Source organism: Dermacentor albipictus, chromosome 8, assembly GCF_038994185.2.
Source record: "Dermacentor albipictus isolate Rhodes 1998 colony chromosome 8, USDA_Dalb.pri_finalv2, whole genome shotgun sequence".
NCBI lineage: Eukaryota > Metazoa > Arthropoda > Arachnida > Ixodida > Ixodidae > Dermacentor > Dermacentor albipictus.
In genome coordinates, this window is record NC_091828.1 from 20007296 (window position 1) to 20028904 (window position 21609).

At 48.0% G+C, this 21609-nt stretch overlaps 1 protein-coding gene and 1 long non-coding RNA gene across 5 annotated transcripts in view; one reads left to right on the forward strand and one right to left on the reverse strand.

The window, feature by feature from the left end:
• The window catches only part of LOC135919583 (uncharacterized), a 173780-nt gene that overhangs the window by 81619 nt on the left and 70552 nt on the right, over nucleotides 1–21609 (forward strand). For all 3 annotated transcript variants that reach the window (XR_010570006.1, XR_011507851.1, XM_065453503.1), the window contains one exon: nucleotides 13621–13779. Coding sequence is in view for 1 of the 3 variants with exons in the window: in XM_065453503.1 (XP_065309575.1) it covers nucleotides 13621–13779 (159 nt within the window). In the remaining 2 variants the exon portion in view is untranslated. The remainder of the gene's footprint in view (nucleotides 1–13620; nucleotides 13780–21609) is intronic.
• The window catches only part of LOC135919584 (uncharacterized), a 123109-nt gene that overhangs the window by 64986 nt on the left and 36514 nt on the right, over nucleotides 1–21609 (reverse strand). The window lies entirely within an intron of this gene.

Below are 21609 nucleotides of genomic sequence, written 5' to 3' on the forward strand. Positions count from 1 at the left end.
ATGTACGGCGCTGCCCCGACAGGAGGCGCGCCGCGCGCGCATTGGGACCGCTGCCAGGCGCGTCGCGGGACTCCCTCTCCCCTGACGACGCTTCGCCTTGCTCCCGGTTTAGATCACTATCTATATCTCTGCCCGTGCCGATCACGACGTTTGGCTGGCGTAGATCGTTTCCCCTCCGAGACACCGAGTTCTTTGGTTCGTTCCGTTCGCTCAGGCGCACGTTTCGTTGCCGCGCCGAACGCTGCGTTGCTCGACGCTCACCGCGTGATAGGTGGGCGCTAAGTCCGATGCGGGGCGCATCGTAAGTGATCGCTGTGCCGTAGCGCATTGTCGACCCCTTGGCGGGTCGACGGGAACGCTGTCGCGTCCCACTCTTGAAGGCGAAGCTTAAGCGTCCTCCAATTTTTTATTTTGTGGAGGTGCGATTGAGGGCAGAATTTAGTTGCATGACACAAAACAATCTCTGGTGCATTCGTGGAAGGGTTCTTCCCGGTTCCGCTCTATCATTGACATTATGTTCAATGTCGGTTTTAAAACGAGAGTCCATTCCACCTGATGCGAAAACGTTCTTCGTTAACAAACATCAGAGTCCTTCCATGTTTTTCTGGTCACGAAACTCCGCCGTCACTCTATGGGAGAGGTTCATATACTGCCAGAGGTGCCGCGACGCGGCGCCACTGTGCCACAGAGGGCATCGTTCGCGTACCGAAATGCGTGCGCAGTGCGAGGCGAGCTGACTGATCGGGTGCGTTCTGTGCGTGTGCTGTGCTATTTTTCGAGTGTTGGGCTGTTTGGTTGAAGTGGTGGGGTGGGACAACGATGCCGAACACGTGTTGCGTGCCTGGGTGCCGTTCCGGCAACAAGGGCACGACCGAAAAGGTGTCGTTGTTCTGTTTACCAAATAACAAGGATCAGTGCGAGAAATGGAAGCGGGCCATACCGCGGCAGGGAAGTGGCGGTTTTAATTTCGAATCGAAGTATACACGTGTGTGCGCGAAACACTTTGACGCCTCGGACATCGTCACAGCAAAGGGGCGAGCTTCATGTCCAGCAGGGGGTGGTAGGAAACCAACCAGTTGAAGCGGTACCAGTTAAAGGGACGCAGTAGGTATCACGATTATCGTATAAAGGTGACTACTTACAAAAAATTGCGATGCTGATGATGAAGGAGAATGAGGGTGTTGTGAGATCTGATCAGGGCATTGATGACAAAACACATTTGCTTTATTCTTTGTTGCAACCTCAATTTGTGTTATACCAGGATAGAGTAGTTCACAGCAATAGCGCCCTTACCCCGGCCATCTATGAAAGGTATAGCATTAGAATTCCTTTAAATGCAAGTGTTAAAACAGAATAATATGCATTGTTTTATTTTCCATTGTCCTTTAGTCTTGGCTATTGGTGGGCTACAATTCTTCAATTGCACGTACTTTTAAGTCTATAAGCTGCTATGAGTAAGAAGGTTATTAGCACACTGTTAGCTACATTTGTATTGTGATTTGCTGAGCAAGTTTTGTTTGCATGTTTAAGTAACAGCTGAAGAAGTAGAAAGGTGGTATCTCTAACAAGCCATTTTAAAAAAAAATTGCTGTATTTGTGATGTGGCTACTTGTGTTCGTTGAGCAGCGTGAATAAGTGCTGGGCTTACTGACGCTTCTAAACGACTGCTTGCTAAGGCAATTGCCTAATTACAGCTAGTTTCAACTGTGCAGGTCCTAACACTTCAGGTTCGCCTTATTCCGTTGTTAAAAGCCGCACCGAAGACATTTAGTAGCGAAGTTCGTCTTGCATTAATTCTACCTAAATCTTATTCAGAAATGGCATCGCTTCGCAAGAAATCTTAAGCGCATGGAGCAGCTCAGTTCCCTTTTCTTTGTCATTAAGTTTTCTACGGTAGCAGCCCTTTGCAATAGCAATTTCATTCTTTTGATCTCGTTATAAGAATCTGCCCACAGAGTCCTTCTCTGCCACAGTTTAACAGAAACTGAACAGCTGTGCTCGGCGAACAATCTGGCGCTATGCGCAACGGAGAATTGGCGCTTACTCATCTGGTGATAAGTGGGACCACTGGCGTTTTGGTGCGAATGCGCGGTGTTTAATTTAAGGCCAATATTAAAAAGCGGAGCCCACCGAAGCGTTGAGGCGAACGGTGATGACGAAGCAATCCGGACCGAGACCGCCCGGCCGTGTACAGCTGACGCATTTCGACGGGGGCGAAATGCAAAACACCCGTTTATTTAAATTTAGGTGCATTTTAAAGGATCCCAGGTGATCAAAACTAATCCCGAGTCCCCCACTACGGCGTGCCTCATAATCGTATCGCGGTTCTGGCTCTTAAAATTCCAGATCTTTATTTTTTTCGGTCTGAGACCGCCGCAAGCTCCATGTTATGAGCGGCTTTTTTTTTTTTCGTCCCGTGCGCTCATATCATCGCAGAAGACACGCTCAGGCAGTAATTTAATTATATTCAATGTTAAAAATAGTTACGTGAGATTAAAGCGATCGTTGAGGAAGTTGAGAAAGCTAGAATACCGAGGCTGCCCCACACACAACCACAGCGGAAGCGGCGTTCGCATGCCCTCTCATGCACGGTTGCGCCTCTAGCGGCGGGCGCTGGCGCTATATGAAACTGAGGCGGCAGTTTCGTGACCAGAAAAAACATGGAAGGACTCTGGCTACATTAAAGTCTGGTTAAACGTAAAGAACGGCTTTGTTTCGTCGACGACAACTTCTGGCTTGTGTCCTTTGCCACAAACAAATGACCTAACCCTTGTGGATTGTCCGGCGCTGTGTCTTTTATGACATCCTATAGAGAACACTAATGCAGGATATAGACATAATTCCACGGACAATTCGCTATCTGCCATTTAGGAATTCCGGTATTCCGGCCTTACCATATGATATGTCAAGGCAGGATGTGTGAACGGCACGCATTGAGCCCCGAGATCTACTAGATCTCCTTCCGGGAGTCGGCAGCCTATTGAAAGATATAACGACCGAAAGTTGAGCTATTTGGTAGAGATTCATCCTGAAAGAAGGTAACGCGTGCAGACATGGGCACAATAGAAGAGAATAAGACAACACAAACGGGGGCCGACTATCAATTGTAAAATCGCACAACCAGTTGCACAAACACACCAGTTAAAGATTATAATACGGCCGAAGAGGAGAGTGTAATTGGTTACCTTGATACAGCTTCAGACAATTTCTCAAACGGACCATCACGATGCGTGAACAGCCTGTGGTTAAAGCTAAAAAAAGGCGGTTGAGCATTGCGAATCAAACTTCATCCCAACAAGCTATAAAAGGATTAAACGCAAAACCCCGTGGTTAACACGTTCAATAACTCACCTGAAAAGAGGATTGCGTAGAAAGAGAAACAACAAAAGCAATACACGAGGGGTGCTCGCGTTATTGTGTACACTGAAGTTGGAAATTAAGACGGCGAGGACTAAATTTTTTTCCGAAACATTAACAAACTTTTTGAAAACTGAACCCCAAAAGTTCTATCGCTATTTGACGGAGCCAAAAAACCACGCCAAGAAATTGGAAGTTGCGGGAGTAGTCGTTGAGGATGAACGCAAAATAGTAAATTCATTCAACAAATATTTCCAATCTATTTTCACGAGAACACGTGCGATATCAATGCCCGAAGAAACTTTTGATTCTTTGATGACTGACATAGCAATAACTGAGGAGGGCGTGTTAAACCTGCTTTTACAGATTGGCTCGAAAAAGTCGCCCGGTCCAGACAGTATCTCGAATGTATTTTTAGAACGTTATGCATAACAAATATCTCCTTTCCTACACGCAATTTTTGTCGAGTCACTAAAGACTTCCACGCTTCCTACTGACTGGTTTCGCGCAAAAATAATCCCTATTCACAAAGAAGGAAATAAAATGCTAGTTGACAACTACAGACCCATATCTCTTACAAGTGCTTGCTGCAAGCTTATGGAGCACATTCTTAATAAATCGATTATGAGTTATTTGGAAGCAAATAACTTTTTAAATCCGATGCAACACGGTTTCCGGAAGGGACTATCGACAGTAACCCAGTTATTAGAAATAACACATGACTTCACGAAAGTAATAAATAGCAGAGAACAAGTTGAGAGTATATTTATAGATTTTTGTAAGGCTTATGACTGTGTCGTACACTGCCAATTAATTGACAAATTAAAGCTCACTGGCATTAATCCGCCAGTAATATATCAAACCGCACACAATATGTCATGATAAATAATAGTGAATCAGAGAACCTCGAAGTGGTTTCCGGAGTACCACAGGGATCTGTGCTTGCTCCTTTATTATTCCTCATATATATATATATATATATATAGTGCCGCGGCTGCGGTACGGTGAAGCCACCGGATGGACACGTGTGCGATCCCAAATGTGCTCTTTGTGGAAAGGGACATGAACTGGGCAACAAGAAGTGTCGCGAGATCTACCGAACGCCGTACATCGTCAGGAAACGCCGGTGGGAGCGGAAGCTCCAAGAAGAGGAGGCGAAGAAAACACCCTCGTCTGGGCGAAAAAGCCGATCAAGAAGCCGGGAGGGCTTCCGGAGCCGCTCCGGCTCCTTCCCTCGCCTCGATCACCCGGGCCGTTCCAGCTCCAGGGGCTGCTCCAGCTCCAGGGATCGTTCCGGCTCCGGGGTCCACTCCGGCTCCAGGGCAAGATCGTCGTCAAGGCCGAGGAATGAAGCCAACAAGCAAAGGGAGGTGAGCTGGGTAGATAAGGTCTCCCCAAAAAATACAGAGTCCGAGGAACTCGCCAAGATGAGAATCACGGTAGAGAAACTCATTAAAAGAGTAGATGACCTCGAAAAGGAAAACGCTATGCTAAAAAGGGAGAAGAAAGTAGCTAACGCAGTCAAAACCGCTAACACGATTGGAACCCACCCAGCCGTTGAAAGCACTGTGGCGATGCAGGTAGATGACACCCGCTCCCCACCTCTGAAAAGGAAACCAGGCGCGAACGCGCCACAAGAACCCACAATGGCAGATCTGTGCAAGAAAATGGACGACTTCCAGGCGAGCTGGGAGGCAAAGTTCGCATCAGTCATCCAAGCCATCCAGGCGCTATCGGAAGAAAGCCAGAAACACAGGGCCGCGTTGGTGAGCATTAATAACTGGCAGAGGGAAACAGAGCAGAAAGTACATGGTGGTTCTCAGACGGCTGCGACCCTAATACCACTGGGTGATAATCCACAATTCAATCATGGCCAGTCACAATAAACACACGATTTGGCAGTGGAATTGCCGCGGGTACCGTCGCAAAAGGGCGGTCCTACAGCAGCTCCTTCTTGGCAAAGACAATCCGGACGTAATCGCTTTACAAGAAACTGCGGGGATGGCAAAATTATCGGGCTACATATCATTTAGTACAGGTGATGGAAGATCCGGGGTAACCACCCTGGTCAGGAGAAACTTGGCAGTCGTTAAGCACGACACGGAGGTTATCAACGTAGACCACGTCCTTGTTGAACTCATTCCAGCAAAAAAGAAAGAAGGCAGCCTCTTTGTTCTCAATATCTATAGCAGCCCGAAACAAAGGAAGGCCCGATTTGGACCTCTTCTCCAAAAAACTCTGCGTATTGCCAACAGGCAAGCTTTGGTAGTGGTGGGAGACTTTAACGCCCAACACGCTGCCTGGGGGTACAGAAAAGAAGGAGTTAAGGGAAGGGAACTCTGGCTGGATGCACAGCAAGAGGGGCTCACCTTAATGACCGACCCCCAAACCCCCACTAGAACGGGGAATAGTGTCAGCATAGACACCTCACCCGACCTCACATTCGTCAAAAACGTGGGAGATGCAACCTGGGTTAATACCCAGGAAAACCTAGGTAGCGATCACTTTATTCTCGAAACAGTGGTGAGCGCAGGCCCTGCCAGGAGAAAAGGCAGAAACCAGCTAATTGTTGAATGGGATGCCTTTCGCGAAATAAGAAGGGAGACGGCAGGGAGTGAGATAAGGGATATTGATGAATGGGCTAAGAAACTAGGCCAGGACGTTAAAAACGCAACCAAGGAGATAACGGAGGATTCTGCACTGGAGATAGCGGACAGCCACCTCCTCCATATGTGGGAGGCTAAGCTCAGCATGGAAAAACGGCTCAGGAGGCAAAGGTGGAACCGCAATCTCAGGAGACGGATCGCTAGGCTCAATAAAGGTATAGAAGATTACGCGCTCAAACTAACCAGGCAGAACTGGGAGTCCACCTGCGATAGGATGGATGGAAATATAGGCCTAGCTAGGACATGGAATCTACTCCGCTACCTGCTGGATCCACAGGGCTGCAAAACAGCGCAGCGACAGAACCTTCAAAAAATTCTTCACTTGTACGTAGGTACGGAGGTAGATCTAATGAAGGACATACAGGAGAGATACATAGGGGACACTAGCAAGGAACCCCTACCTAACTATGAAGGCGTAGGCAACTCCAGCCTAGACGAACCCATCAGCGAGGCGGAGGTCCGGGCGGAGATTGCCAAGCTCAAAACCAAATCAGCTTCAGGCCCGGATGGCGTTAGCAATAAAATGCTACGCAATCTAGACGATAACTCTATAACTGCATTAACTAACTTTATGCAGAAGTGCTGGGAAGAGGGTAAACTACCAAATCAGTGGAAAACCGCTAAGGTGGTGATGATCCCAAAACCAGGCAAGAAACTCCAGATAGAGAACTTAAGACCTATCTCTCTAACCTCTTGTGCAGGCAAGCTTTTGGAGCACGTTATTCAAACGCGGCTCAATAACTACATGGAGGATAATGACCTCTATCCGCATTCGATGGTGGGCTTTAGGCCCAGGCTCTCCACCCAGGACGTGATGCTGCAACTAAAACACCAAATCATCGATGCGGAAACGGGGGACGCAAAGGCAATTCTAGGGCTTGACCTAGCGAAGGCTTTTGATAACGTCACACATAAAGCCATTCTTGAGAACCTTCAGGACTTGGGAGTAGGCGTACGAACCTACAATTACATTAGGGACTTCTTGTCAGACCGAGAAGCAAAAATCCAGATTGGAAAATGCCAATCGGATGACATTAAATTAGGCAGCAAAGGGACCCCACAGGGCTCTGTGCTCTCGCCGTTTCTTTTCAATGTGGCCATGATCAAACTCCCTGAAAGACTGGAGGCTATTGAAGGACTAAATCACAGTATATACGCTGATGACATTACGTTGTGGATAGCTAGGGGCAGCGATGCCCAAATAGAGGAAACCCTCCAAAGAGCTATCCAGGCAGTTGAAGGTTATGTCGGACCTAGGGGACTTAAATGTTCACCGCAAAAATCGGAACTGCTTCTATACCAGCCGAAAGGCAGGGCCAGTAAGGAGGAACCGCAAATCTCTCTCACAGCTGGGGGGATCCCCATTCCAAAAGTGGACAAAATCAGAGTTCTGGGACTGTTTATTCAGGCCAATTGTTTTAATGGCGAAACAATAAGGAGACTAGACGGCTGCGCACTGCAGACCATGAGGCTGATCCGCAGGATCGCCAACAGGCGGTCCGGGATGAGAGAAGCGAATCTAGTTAGGCTAGTCCAGGCCTTTGTGATAGGTAGAATAGCTTATGTTGCTCCCTTCCTCAGTTTTAGGTCATTCGAGAAGAAGAAGATTGATGGCATCATACGTAAAAGTATAAAACAGGCGCTGGGGCTTCCTATCCGCACTGCAAATGAAAAGCTTTTAGCTCTAGGGCTCCACAACACGCTTGAGGAGATTATTGAAGCAGTGAGGATCTCGCAGTATGAGAGACTTGCGGGAAGCCCTGCGGGCAGGAAAATCCTAGCTAGGCTAGGCATAAACTATGAGGGGCAGGAAGGCATCAAAATAGACCTGCCGCGAAGCGTGCGGAACCGACTAATAATCCCACCACTACCTCAAAACATGCACCCAATCCATCACAAGGAACGCAGACAGAAACGGGCCGAGGCTCTTGAGAAGCGTTTCAAAAACTCGAAGGACGTGCTCTACGTTGATGCTGCAGACTATGGCAACGGCCGCATGGCCCTAGCTGTAGCGAGCGCTGAAACTAGATTGATAGCCAGTGGCACAGTTCCAACGGATTGCTCTCAAATTGGAGAAGAATCTGCCATAGCACTTGCAATTGCAAGTACTTCGGCCAAAATTATAGTCAGCGACTCTAAGGTTGCGGTGATGAACTTTGCCAGAGGCAGAATTTCTCCGGAGGCGAACAGAATCCTGCAGACCTGCAGAGATAGCAGGAAAATTGAAATAATCTGGGCACCTGCGCACGCCTCCCTCGCTGGGAATGAGGCGGCCCACGAATTAGCTCGAGGACTCACATTCCGAGCTGGTGGGCTAGCCGAAGGCTTCACGGGGCGAGACCGCTTAGTGTGCTACAGAGAGATCACACAACACTACAGACTAGGGCGGGTTAAATATCCTCCGGCTGATGCATCCTTAAACAAGAGCCAGGCCTCCACTTGGCGTCGCCTGCAAACCAACTCGTTTCCAAGCCCGGTGTCGTGCAGCCTCTACTACCCGGGTCAGTACTCTAGCCAGTGTAAGCTATGTAAAGCCAGGGCTAATCTTAATCACATTCTGTGGGAATGCCCACAGGCTCCCTCTGAGGGAAGAATAACCTCTTTAGAACAATGGGAGACCTTATTACTCAGCTCCGATCCGGAGATTCAACTGAAGACCGTCCAACTGGCCGAAAACGCCGCTAGGGTCCAAGGACTCCTGGCCGTCGTCTAGGTGGGAAGACTTAAAGCCTTCCCTACATCTGTTGGACAAATAAAGTTTTACAATCCAAAAATCCTCATATATAGTAAGCATATCAGCTCCTATGTCGATGATGCTGGGAAAATCCGTCTTTTCGCTGACGATTGCGTAATTTACACAGTTGTGCGAGGACCAGATGGTCAACTGAAACTGAACATGTCATTAAATAACATTGCTATGTGGTGCGAGAAGTGGGGCATAAAAATAACTGTATCGAAAACTAAATTTACGTGTGTCAATCATAAAAAATCGCAACTGAGGTTTAACTACACATTAAAAGGGTCCGAGGTCAAACAAAAAGACACCGTTGAATATCTAGGAGTAACACTTACGCGTAATTGGAAATGGGATGTGCAAATTAATAATACTTGTGCAAAAGCGTTTAAAACACTAGAATTTTTGCGAAGGAAATTAGCCATGACACCTGCTGAAGTAAAATTGAACGCCTACAAAACCTTAGTCAGACCGATCTTAGAGTATGCTAGCACAGTATGGAACCCTCATCAACAGTACTTAGTAGATAGGCTGGAAAGGGTACAAAATAGAGCATTGCGGTTTATATACTCGAAGTATTCTCGGTACGAAAGCGTCAGTGTATTAGAAAGCAAGCAGGCATTCCCAAACTTTCCAGTCGGCGTCGCGTTGCCGCCATGAAGTTCCTTCTCATGCTCTATCATGGTCTGTGAATATCAACAAAGATCAGTACCTGCAGCCACCGCATCGCCGCACTAAACGATTAAATCACGATAAGCACATCATACCATACGTCACCCGTTGCAATACATTTAGGTTCTCTTTGTTTCCGTCGTCCGTCGAGTTATGGAATTCTTTGCCACGGGATGTTGTTGACAGCGATTGTGTGTCCAGCTTTGTAACCAAATTAGAATCTTTTTTGAATCCTGTGCCATAACGCGGAAGTTGTATGTGCCATTTTGAAACTTGGTCAGAATGATGTGTTGCGGAACAGTACATTGATGTGCTAATGTCCTGTATATAGAGTTAGAAACTGTGAATGCCCCTGTAACCCACTCCTGTATGGGCCTACTAAGGCCTAAAGTATTGCTAAATAAATAAATAAATAAATAAATAAATAAATAAATAAATAAGGGCGCACTGTGGCGGAAAAGAAAGTGGACACAAAATATGCCTTCGCAAACGGGACAACGCTTATCGGTGTTGCGTGGTTCTCTTCTCTCGTGTCCGTCCGTGTGCACACGCCTTACCTTCTTTCACGCTCGATGCATGCGTATGCTTTGCCTCATTTTTATTTATTTTCTGTAAGATATGCACTGATCATGAATAGCGTTTGTGTTATTTCTATGCGGGTTGTTCTATGTGTGGTTTCCCGTGTCATGAAAGAAGATAGCGCTTGTGGCCTAATAATTACAGCATCGAGTTGCTGCACTGGCGGGCCTAGGTTAGAATCCCAGAGCCGCACTCCCTTTTCTTTAAGTCAGGTTGAATCTACTCGGTCAGAGCCATGGCCGCCAACAGGCTAACCGACTCGAGGCAAACGATGAGATGGTGGGCGAAAAAAGAAGTTTGTCTTTAATAACAAAACTTGACGTTACCATTCTACGAAATGGGGCTCATAACTGTGGGCGCTTACTTTAATAATGCGTCAACACCTATTTCCTTTTTCACGTGTTTTGAGCCTATCGATTTTTCTAGCCTCTTATACCGGACCAATGTTCCAAGTTGTCTGCCAGCTTGAGCCATTAGGCAGGCAAGTGCTCATGCCACCCAAAATGGTAACGTCAACGGATTTTTAGAGAAGTAATAAGCATTTGCATGGATGTGACTCGCGCCTGTCCTCATTCACAGTGGTGGTTGGCCCGTATTGCTGATGAATCTTCAAGACATGGGCTGCGCCTCTCTATTTATGTTCCGCGCTTCCCTCCACAAAAAGCAAGGGCTTGCGTTTCTTCGAGTGTTGTATCCTTTTTTTTGCAAGCAGCTGTTCTTGCAAACGCTTCGAGTGGACGCACCACATACAACAGGATCTCTTCGCATGTGTCTAATGTAGACACAAATTGCAGTTATGGACGCTATTGTTCCCCTCGACAATTAACGCCTGCACGGACGTTCATTGTTGGCTACAACAAAAGAACTTGGAGATGACATTAGGCGATAGGTCATAGAACTCTTTATAGCGCAGCTACAGCTTTCACTGCAACACAGCGAGATCCGTGCACACGGTTTTTTTTTCTGCACAATGCTTCAACAGTGACCAAGAAAGCCCTCTTCTTGGCATCATCCGTAACCTTAGATAACATAGCTTGCCGCTTATCTGGTTCTTGGTCAAACTCCTATGGACTCTACGCTGTGCCTGTCGTTGGGTTCATTGCGCAGCTGCTGCTTGCCGGCACATGCGTATTCTCATCGCCGTCTTCCGTGGAGAGCTGCGTCTCTGCGTGGTTACTCGTAGCCGCTGCTACCTTGAGGACGGCCGCGGCCACGCTGCCTCTGACCAGAAGTCATGATGCAGAACACAAGTGTTTATTTCTAGCTCATCATTTCAAAGATGAGAGCGAGGGGAAGGGAAGGGAGCGAAAACAAGAGAAACGTTCGTGAATGCACTCTCTGTGCTTGCGTTTATCAATAAGGGCGTGCTTTGCAACAGATTCATTGTCTCCTGCTGCCTGCCTTCTACGACATCACCGACGCGAGTATCGCTTCTATTGCGATAGCAATTATATCGACACTCCGGATGCATTTCTGCCGTCGACGTCGACGTGAGGTTCCGTATAACGTCCAAGGGCGATAAAATCATAGCCGCTCGCTGTGCGCTGTGTGTGTGAGCGGAAGCGTGGGAGGGGGAGCCGGCGATAGCGGCTCAATCTTGAGCACGCAACGTGCGAAAGCGGCGAGAAAGCACGCTGCCTTCCGTCGCGCGCAAGGTTTCGACGGGAGGGTAAGGAGGGGGCGCGCGTTCTACTCCGGGAGGCAGCGGGGGGGGGGGGGGGCACCCGGCCGTGCCGCTGTATCTGGAAAGCCATCTGTGACGGGTATGGTACGTCCACACTAGCGACAAAAACGCGCGCGACACACCGCGCGCGGCGAGCGGTGCTGTCGCGCGCGGCAAGATTCACGAAATGCGGCAGCAACGCGCGGCAAACGCGCGAATGGGTGCGAGACCCATTTTTCGCGGCAGACGCAAAACGACCACCAATCAGAAGCGAGCCGCTTTACGAGCCGCGCTGTTGTGGCGCCACCTGTCGCATAAGCAAATAATCATAATCTATGGGCTCTGAGACTGAACAGTGACACGCGCGTCGTAAAATCTCAGAGGCCATTTCCAGTGAAGGGGGCTGTTTTTGTTAAGCCTTAACACACCGCTATTGAGGCGTCGACGAAGAATTCGCCTCGCAATGGAGGCGTTTTTGGAAACCGTTCGCGGATATGCGTGCCTCTATGCTAAATCGAGCGTCGGACAAGCAGCTCCGGGCCAACCGCTGGCACTTTATGGACAGCAGTTTGGCATGACAGGTGAGTAATTGGTGAAGGCGGGGAAGCAGAGTGTGCGCCTGGCCCTCAGCGTCCCTGTACCACACCCAAAACTTTCTCGTCCGCTTCCTGGCACGTCGGCGTCGCACAAGTAAAGAACAAATAAGTATTATAGTGATCACAGTCACCAGTAGCTCCTCGTCCGTATCCGACATGCCTGAGCGTGGCCGGCAGTGGCGCAAAAAACACAGACACTTCCGGTGGAAGACGAAACGGGCAGAACTGAGAGCGCATTGTCACGAGAAGTATCGAATGGAACGAGACAACGCGGGACTCCACGGGCCGCTGCCGCGTGCCGCAAAACGCGACTGTGGACTTGCCCGCACGCGTCTGCCGCGCAGGCGCTTGCCGCGTGCGGCGTGTCGCGCGCGTTTTTGTCGCTAGTGTGGGCGTACCAGTACACAGCCTGCACTGTGCTGCGTATTCGCGGCGTACTTCACGTTGACGCGAGCGGCCTGCACGCAGGTCAACTCGCTCGCTTCTGCTACCGCGTTTGTTGACTGCAGCGTTTTGACAGCGAGCTTCCGCGGTCATCGAGTGAGATCATATTAGCTTGTGCGTGCCTGACACCATGCTTGTTAATTTGAATTCCTATTTCTACAAGTTTGTCCGGCCGGTAAAACTACTGTCCTTGCTTCGTATAGAGGCCCACTAATTTGCTATAGCACTCAATTCTTCGCCATACGGGCGAAACTGGGACTTTTATAAAGAAGCTATTTCAATGCACACAGCAAAAACACAAAATAAGATCCATCATTTAGTAGTAAATTTTGAGAATTTTTGCCACCGCTCTCAACCTTTTAAAGCATACCTATTTTTCTGCGAACAAGCTCCAAACCGCACCAGCCTTCTAGATGACTTACTTTAAAAACAAGAGACTAATTTATTTATTTATTTATTTATTTATTTATTTATTTATTTATTTACCTTAAGGGTCCAAAAGGGCACTACGTAATATCTATAGTAATCATGAACAACAGTGGTCTTTTTTAACAAAGCAACATGTTGGGATTATCACAATGTTCCGTGATTTCTTGATTTCATGCATACTTGCGAAAATTATGGAGCATGAAAGCGGCACCTGCGCGGCGTACATCTTAATGTTTCACTCTTCTGAACTTTACGTTTTCGGAGAAAATAAAATGATTCTGAGCATTTTACCAATCTTAGTATATTTTATAAATACTCAGTATGTCCTATTATGACAGTCACGACATGCTTTGATCCCTCGTGCAATCACCTAACTGGAAAAAGAAAATCTCTGTCTATGTCTTTCATGGGCATTCTTGCGTAGCGTAGTTTTCGGGTTTCGTGTACCCTAAGTTCGTGCCCTCCTCTATGGTCTTCTAGTTGTCAATGGACAGAAACCCCTTTTTCGAAAAAGGTCAGATAAAGCACGAAAGTATAACGGAATTTACATATATATATCAACATTACAAGCCAGCAGACACGGAATTCATCATATGGGAATACCACTACTTCGCTGATGATGGAAACAAAGTCCTAGCCGTAAGTAGCCACACGCTTGGAGTTTGTCTGTGATATCAGTTCAGATATAACCTGTAATGTGTACAATGCGCGTGTCTGGTGCGAAAGCTCGGAAGAGTGTCTATGTCCTTCAAAGAGGACCAGGAAGAAGGGCAGGAGTCTCCGGCGTGGACAGGCCTGTCGGCGCAAGAAAAATAAAGAAATAGGGCACCAATCATAGCGCAGCATGTGATCCGCACTGGGGACGTGAAGAAATTAATAAAGTAATTTCATTTCGAGACTTCTTTCAAGGGTTATACGCATAGCATTCGAGCAGTATAGCAGCATACTTTCATTCTCTCGGCTGTAGGCCACATACGACGATATCGTCTAATTTCGCCGTGGCAGCGCTTACGAAAGTATGACGCCGACGCAGTGACGATGAAATGACGAAGAAGGAATGATATCGATATAGCGGAAAAGAGGTAAAACGATTACAGCACGACGACAATTAGATGTCTGTTCTTAAAGTATACGGTGGTGCAACAACAACAGCGTTACACCACCGATGACACGATGACATGAGGAAAATGATATAAAGGGAAATGTACGGTGGCGATGGCGGGACACGACGGTGTAACGGCAGCCACACGAAGAAGCTTAAATGAGGAGAACGCTACGACCACGGCAGCATGACGACAATGGTAGGAAAACATTCACGACAGCGTCTGTCTCACGATAACGCAATGATGACGATGAAAACAGCGGGATTGTCGTGATTGAATGGCAACAGCCACGATTACAATAGAATGAAGAACGAGGCATGAAGTCAATGGGTAGGCGAAAGGGATAGGGCGACGACTTGACGATGGCAATGGGACGATGTTACTGAAATGATGATGATGATGGTGAAACGACGGTATAGCCACGATGGCACGATGACAGTGGTATGACGACAACTGTGTGATGACGATGGCTCATGACGATTGCTTGAGGACAATAGTTATGTCGAAGTTACAATGACGAAAATGTAACGACTACGGCGGTATTGTGACGACGGTATGGCCACGATGGCATGACTACTGTGAAACGACGATACAGTGACGACGTTGCGTGAGGACGGCATGGCGACAATGGGATAACGAACAGTGTATGGCGTTACGGTGACTGAATCACGAAGCCTGAGTGGCGAAGATGGTGTGCCGACGGCATTACGAGAGTCGCATCATGAAACTGAAATGACGACGACTGTACGGCCTTGAAGGCTTGGTGATGGCGGCTTGAAAAGGAATGCATGGCGACTGTGTAAGGACAATGACGTGAATATGACGGTGTGACGACCATCAGACGCGAAAGCTGGAACGATCCAATGACCACGGCTTCATCACGACCAGCAGCGCATACCTGGTGATATAAGCAAGCACGCAATTTGGGCCCCTTGGTGAGCGTATGGTGCGAGATATATTAGATAGATAGATAGATAGATAGATAGATAGATAGATAGATAGATAGATAGATAGATAGATAGATAGATAGATAGATAGATAGATAGATAGATAGATAGATAGATAGATAGATAGATAGATAGATAGATAGATAGATAGATAGATAGATAGATAGATAGATAGATAGATAGATAGATAGATAGATAGATAGATAGATAGATAGATTAGAACGGATGAGTAGGTAGAATGACATTCGCATTAAAATGAGGTCATAACAATGTACACGTATCGGTCATGCCATAACTTTCAACGTATTCTTTAAGGAAGTCCTCTCCTAGGAGTCTTTGGTCATTTCTCCTGCGAAGCATTAATGAATTATGAAAAGGCAAAGCTAGCGCTGTCGCAGCATTTACATTCTACTGCTATATCTTAAGAGAAATTTGCCGAAAGCAAATCCCAGAATGGTGAATCTAGCCGGCTAACCACAAAGCTGAATTGTTTTGACCACTGGGCTAACATATAAAAAACAAGAAAGATGTTAAACACATTCTTTGACATAGTCGTAGCAGAGAACTTTCTTATTACTCTTAATAGTCTGTTGGTCATTTTTGTTAGATGTAGATTGGAAGATGGTTTAAAAGATAGTAAAAGTTGCTGATGGCTTGTTGCGAGTGCGTTGTTGTACTAATTTACTTTTGCTCTCGGAACTGTGCGAAGGCAGTAAAACGAATTCAAAGAAGGAACTTCGCAATAGAAGACTCAAACAAGGTGTTCGTTGTATAAGGGAAGGAGAACCCGTATGCTTGACCAGTCGCTGTACAGATCCTATCATTGACAGTTGTCTCAAAGAAGTGTCGAGAAGACGGCCGGCATCTTGTTTTTCGCGCCCGAAAGACCACCGGGTGAGCAAGGGTTCGTGATTCAGATACCGGAACGGGACAGCCAGACAAGTTTGTATAGCGATATCTTGTGGAGCGAAATTTGTCAGAGACACTTAGGGTTGCTTATGTGTGGGAATGCGAAAGCATTATACCGAAAGCATGACCTCGGGACGTCATGAAAGCGCTCATTTTATAACCTCATGGCATGGCGCTACCTCTTATCTATTGGTTGCACCGTCAGGCGCTCGATGATGCATGCACTAGGCCACACCTTTAGTCAGCAAGATGGAGGCGGCGTGACGTGTGCAATGAAGCACACATTAGGCACACCTTTAGAAAGCCGACACCATGGAGTCATTGTGGCGTCGGAGAAGTGGGCTCGTATCGCACGCCTGAGGCTCGGGTTCAATTCCCACTGAGTCTGTAACGCACTGAGTTTTCTTTGCAAAGCCAATTATTTATATTTGTCCACAAGAACCTCCCTGAGAAATCTGATGTCCATCTGAGCATTTTTCGATGTCTTCTTACTTTTTGCATTATCGGTCATTTTTGGAACTGTCCTTCAGTCCCGCAGACTACGGCGGATTTTCGTGTAATGGGTCGTATAATATTTAGGCATTACTAATTCTGCCCAAGGTATGCCCGTTTCGGAGGCAGAGCTTAAAGGCAAGGAAGTTTTAGTGTTGAGACACACATTAGAAGAATCGTGTTATAGATAACACCTGGTCTAGTTCTGATAAAAGTACACAGCAGTCAGTTAAGGAAATGGGCTAGAAGTCAGAGTACAAAAGGCAATATTTGGCAATCGTTCACCGTGCTTTAGCGGAAGAAGCTGTTACCATAATGTGGTGAAGTGCAAGAGGCCCTCGAACGACGAAGAATTAGCATCAAAACATGGAAGCACGTGCACAGGGCGCCTGCATCATTAGCAAAAAGGACGACATCTCTGCACGTGCTTTCGTGGTGTAGTGAAATGTTAAATCAAGAACCCACTGACGAATAAAGAAGCGCCACAAGACAGCGCGCAGCGAAACCGCAAGTAACGCGCGACTCAAGCAGCCTATAGGCAGGACGTTCAGGAGGCGAACAGTTGTTGGAGGGACCTCGTCGAGCATCAACTCGCGGGCAAGCTCTTATCGACACGACTTCCACTCCTGTCAAACGAGGGCCTGTGGGAGCTAGCCTGCCGTGTCCGCTCGCGCAGTTCGTCGAGCGACGTATCACACCAGCTGTCGGAGAGACCCAGAGGAGCGCCAATGCTCGAGGGGGACTCATAACAACACTGTTTCCGCTTCCGTTACCTAGCAGATGAACAAGAGCCTGCGACTCCGCTCCCCGTACCGTTCATTGAGCGACACAACAACAGCCAAACTGTGAGCGGGCTGTGATAGTCGCCCTGAGCGCTTTGTATAGAGACGCTTGTTCTCGCTTGCCCCATGCCCTGTACCCTTGTACTTGCATTTTGTATTGATAATATATGTCTGTTTGTGGTGATTGTTGCTGTTGCTTCCTTCCTACCTTCGCAGTCGTCTCTGACACAATAAAGCCTGCTTCCCGAACGGTATCGAAACCGAACGATGGTGTTCACGACGGAGACCTTCTGATTTATTAAGAACGTCGGAGCATTACAATATGGGATTATAGCCGATAGCTGCAGGGAAGGCAGAAATGCAAATCTTTATACTCATTGAGGCTGGTAAGAAAGTTGGCTTGAAAGGCGCGCAGCTTAAAGCATGGGCTAAAGAAAAAGCAAAGAGCGTTACGAGAGATCGCATACACGCGAATCCAAGAGCCTTAGGTTTGAGTTAGAAAGCGAGGTTTTTATACCGAAAGTTTCGTATTAAAGAGCTTCGTGCGCAGCAGCCATTGGCTAATGCAGGTGGCAAGGCTAAGACCAGAAAGATCGACCTAGAGGTGGAAGTTTGGAATTAAAAGTTTCGCCTCAACGAAACGCAAATACAAGGCTCGCAAGCCTGTAATAACTGTCAGGATTTGACCGTGTTAGTCCTGCCCAGCTCAACATTGAGCACGGTAGAAATGTTGGCGCTGATCTGCAATACAGACGGACAGGTGCAAAACACAACCAGTCATAAGGCGTGCTATCTCTTCATGAAGTGTTGCATCCTTTTGAGCAGCACAGTAATCTGGATGTAAGAGCGCAAAACACTCAACGGGTGCTTTCATGCCATAGCTTACACATGGATAAGGCAGATGCTAATATAAGTATTACTTAACGTCCACCGCAGTTTTGTTACATCTAAAGAGACCGGCATGAAGTCTCACGAAGGGATTCACTTCGTTGCAGAAACAGGCCAATAGTGACTGAGTGAGAAAACTTTCTTTCGAATCAACGATTCGCGCCTGGCGAGTTAGTAAGCTGGGTCACCCGCCGAGATTACGGCTAAGAGTTCTTGCTTCCAGGCGGCTTCCTTGGCCGCTGGACTGCCCAGAGTTGATTTCCCAGGTTCGAGCTAAGCAGCGCGGCCTGCCATCGCGCGCGGAGGCTGTCGATGACGTTTCGCTCTCATTGTCCTGTATTAGCCCCTGGAATTCCCATAGTATGTGTTCTAGCGTGGCTCTGGTGCCACACACTTTGCATCTCTTGTATATATGTCTGGATAAATAGCCTGCATTAATACCGTGCTCTCGTATGATTTGTAGTTGTCGCTACTGGACAGCTTGGAATCTACTGAGTTGTGGATGGGGTGGTAGATAAGTTCATCTGTGCATTTCGTAATGGCGTCGTATGTCACCATCTCAGGGGCGTGCGGATGCCACAAGAGATGGGGTTGGGAGACGCAGGGCAGCACGAGAACCAGATTTTAATTACACTCAAAACTCAAAATGAAATTCACGCAAACCAAAACATAATGAAGTACTAGCACTTAACAGTGACTAAACATGTCCTTATTGCCGACCATGTCAGTCCTAGGCGCTTTCTACGCGAAAGTGCGGCAACTCTAGCCCATGGCTGCGCACTAACAGAAGGGAGTGTTTTTACAGGCTTTTGTCGTCACCCGTATCCTCCGAGTACTGTGCGCGTCAGATCTTCGTCATAGTCGGTGCTCTCGCCGACTCCGCACGTGTGGTTGCCTTGGTGTTGGTCAGCAACTCGTCCGTCCCGCATGTCGGTGTCCCGAACTCCGTCGATGACGGTGCACTCTGACCTCACCCGTTGTGTCTAAATCCGGGTTCCGTCGCTATTTCTTCTTCGAGGGCCGACGAGCCGCCCCTGCGACTATCGTACCTGCTGGTCTTTATCTGAAGAAGGATCCTTCCTGGAGTGCCCGGCACTGCCATGAGAGGCTACACCAGGTTCAAGGAGCCTCGCGTGAACGTTGCCGAGTTCGACGGACTTACCCTGGACAGCCAGCGTCACGGACTTGACCGAACCTCCATGGCTCCCGTCGCCAGTGCGATGCTGATGCTACGACCTTCTTGGCCAAGAGCCACGTCGATAATGCTAGCTCAGCGCCGCTTTTCCCTCGATCACAGCTCTGGTCCCGTGCCTCGGGGGCTCGTGCCGTTTGGACCGATATGTGTACATCGTCCTTTTCCTTTCTTTCTGTGCCGCACGCCTCTTGCATGTGACAAATGGTTGGTGATGTCGTTAAACCTGGCCATTCTGTCTTCCCATTCCCATACTTCGGAGAGCCCTGTCGAGGGGTCTACGTTCATTGCAGCTCGGAAAGTGAGCCTTCGAGCTACGTTGTGTGTCGGCACGTCAGTGTTCTCCTCTCCCGTTGAGTCGGTGGTGTGGGTTAGTATCCCTAGAATTTGGTCGCATGTGCCTTCCCTCGTTCTTTTGCCTTTTCTGAGTACGTTTAGCACTTCAGGTGAGATTCAGCCGTTCGCGAAGTTGCGTACTGCCGTCTCGGAATCGCTGGTTAAAGGGAAGCTGAAAGGTTTTCAAGAAAAAATGAGTGAACATCTGTACATAATGGTTTTCAACCCTCCGAATTCGAATATCGTATCGAAATTGAGCGAAAGAAAGCGTAATATATTTTATTTCGACGAAAAGTGCAGCAGCGGACACGCCCAGCTCGCGCGTCTCGTTTCCGCCTGTGATTGGTCGGTGCGCCTCGTGACGTCAACTCTAGTAACCGACCGCTGCCGATACACGTGAAGCGCGGTGCCAGGTAGTTTGGTGCAGTTTTTCTGAGACGGTAATGGAAAATTTAGAGAGACTGCGTTTTTCTGAGTTCGGCGTTACTCCCTACATGTACGAGCCGATTGCGAAGAGCCGGCCTCTCGAAGAAGTAAACGATGCTGGTGCGAGCAGTGCTTTCGACGCGAACGAAAGCAAAGTCTTGGGATCTCCTCGTGTTGGAAATGCTCTTGAGTGAGTATGTTTTTTGCAAAGCGATCTAGTGATCTCGCTGATCTTTCGCCGATCTAGTGAGCTCGTTTCCGGTCAAACAACGTAGTGTTGTGTTCCTGCATGCCTCCTCGTGGAACGTAAGCGGGGATGCGATCGTCGGCATTTGTGCGCTGTCCAATGCTGTCGGCAATCTACAAAGACGGTTTAAACGCGTGAAAAGCTTCCCGGTTCATGCAGTACCTGTAGTGACCTTCATCTGTTGACTACCACTCACGTTGATTACCACTCACGTTGATTACCACTCACGTTGACTACCACACACGTTGACTACCACTCTACATACACGCAGACGCACCAACAAAGGAATGCAGGGTCGATCGAAGCAGATTACGATGGCACGCACGCAGAAACAAGCGCGGTCAGGCACGGTCGCGGACGCTGCGAAGGAACGAAACAGAGTTGTCGTCACAACACCGCGGTTTCCGGTCTCCGCTACGCTGGCTCACTCAACGGGGGGCGGAGCTACAGCGCAATTTCAACCGACGATTACGTCGCTCCTAATAAAAAAAAACCCAAATTTTACCTACATGGTTTATAAGGTTCCCGCATCCGTATATGAGCGTCTTATTGAATTCGACAGACTCTTCAGCTTCCCTTTAATAGTATGCGTTGGTTTGTGCTATGGCTAACGCTATAGCCGCTTCCTCCGCAGTTTCGATGCGTGTCATGTTTATATTCAAGCTTGTGCAGCATTATCTGTTGTGGGTAAGTACTGCTGCGACAAAGCTGCGTTTGCGTTTGCAACGTGCAGCATCTAGAAAGACTGCGCCCTTGTTTCTTCCGTCATTCTTCGCCATGTCTTTTGCCCTGCTTTCTCTCCTGCCCTCGTGGTGTACCGGATGCATATTCTTGGGTAGTATGGGTAGCGCGAGGTTGGCCCTTATTTCCTTGTGTATGCCGCGTTTGTCCCCGTGTTGCGTGTGGTAGCGGATCTTTAATTTATCAAGGATCTTTCTCCCCACCGTCGTCGTGGAGAGGCGTTCATATTGTTCTATACGTTGCGCTTTTATTAGCTCCTCCAGCGTGTTGTGCAGTCCCAGCTCAAGAAGTTCGTCTGCGCTCGCGCTTAGCATGAGCCCAATCGCTTGTTTATATATTTTCCCCAATCTGGCCATCTAGCTTCTTTTCTGCAGCCCACCATCTGTGGTGTGCCGCTACGTACCTG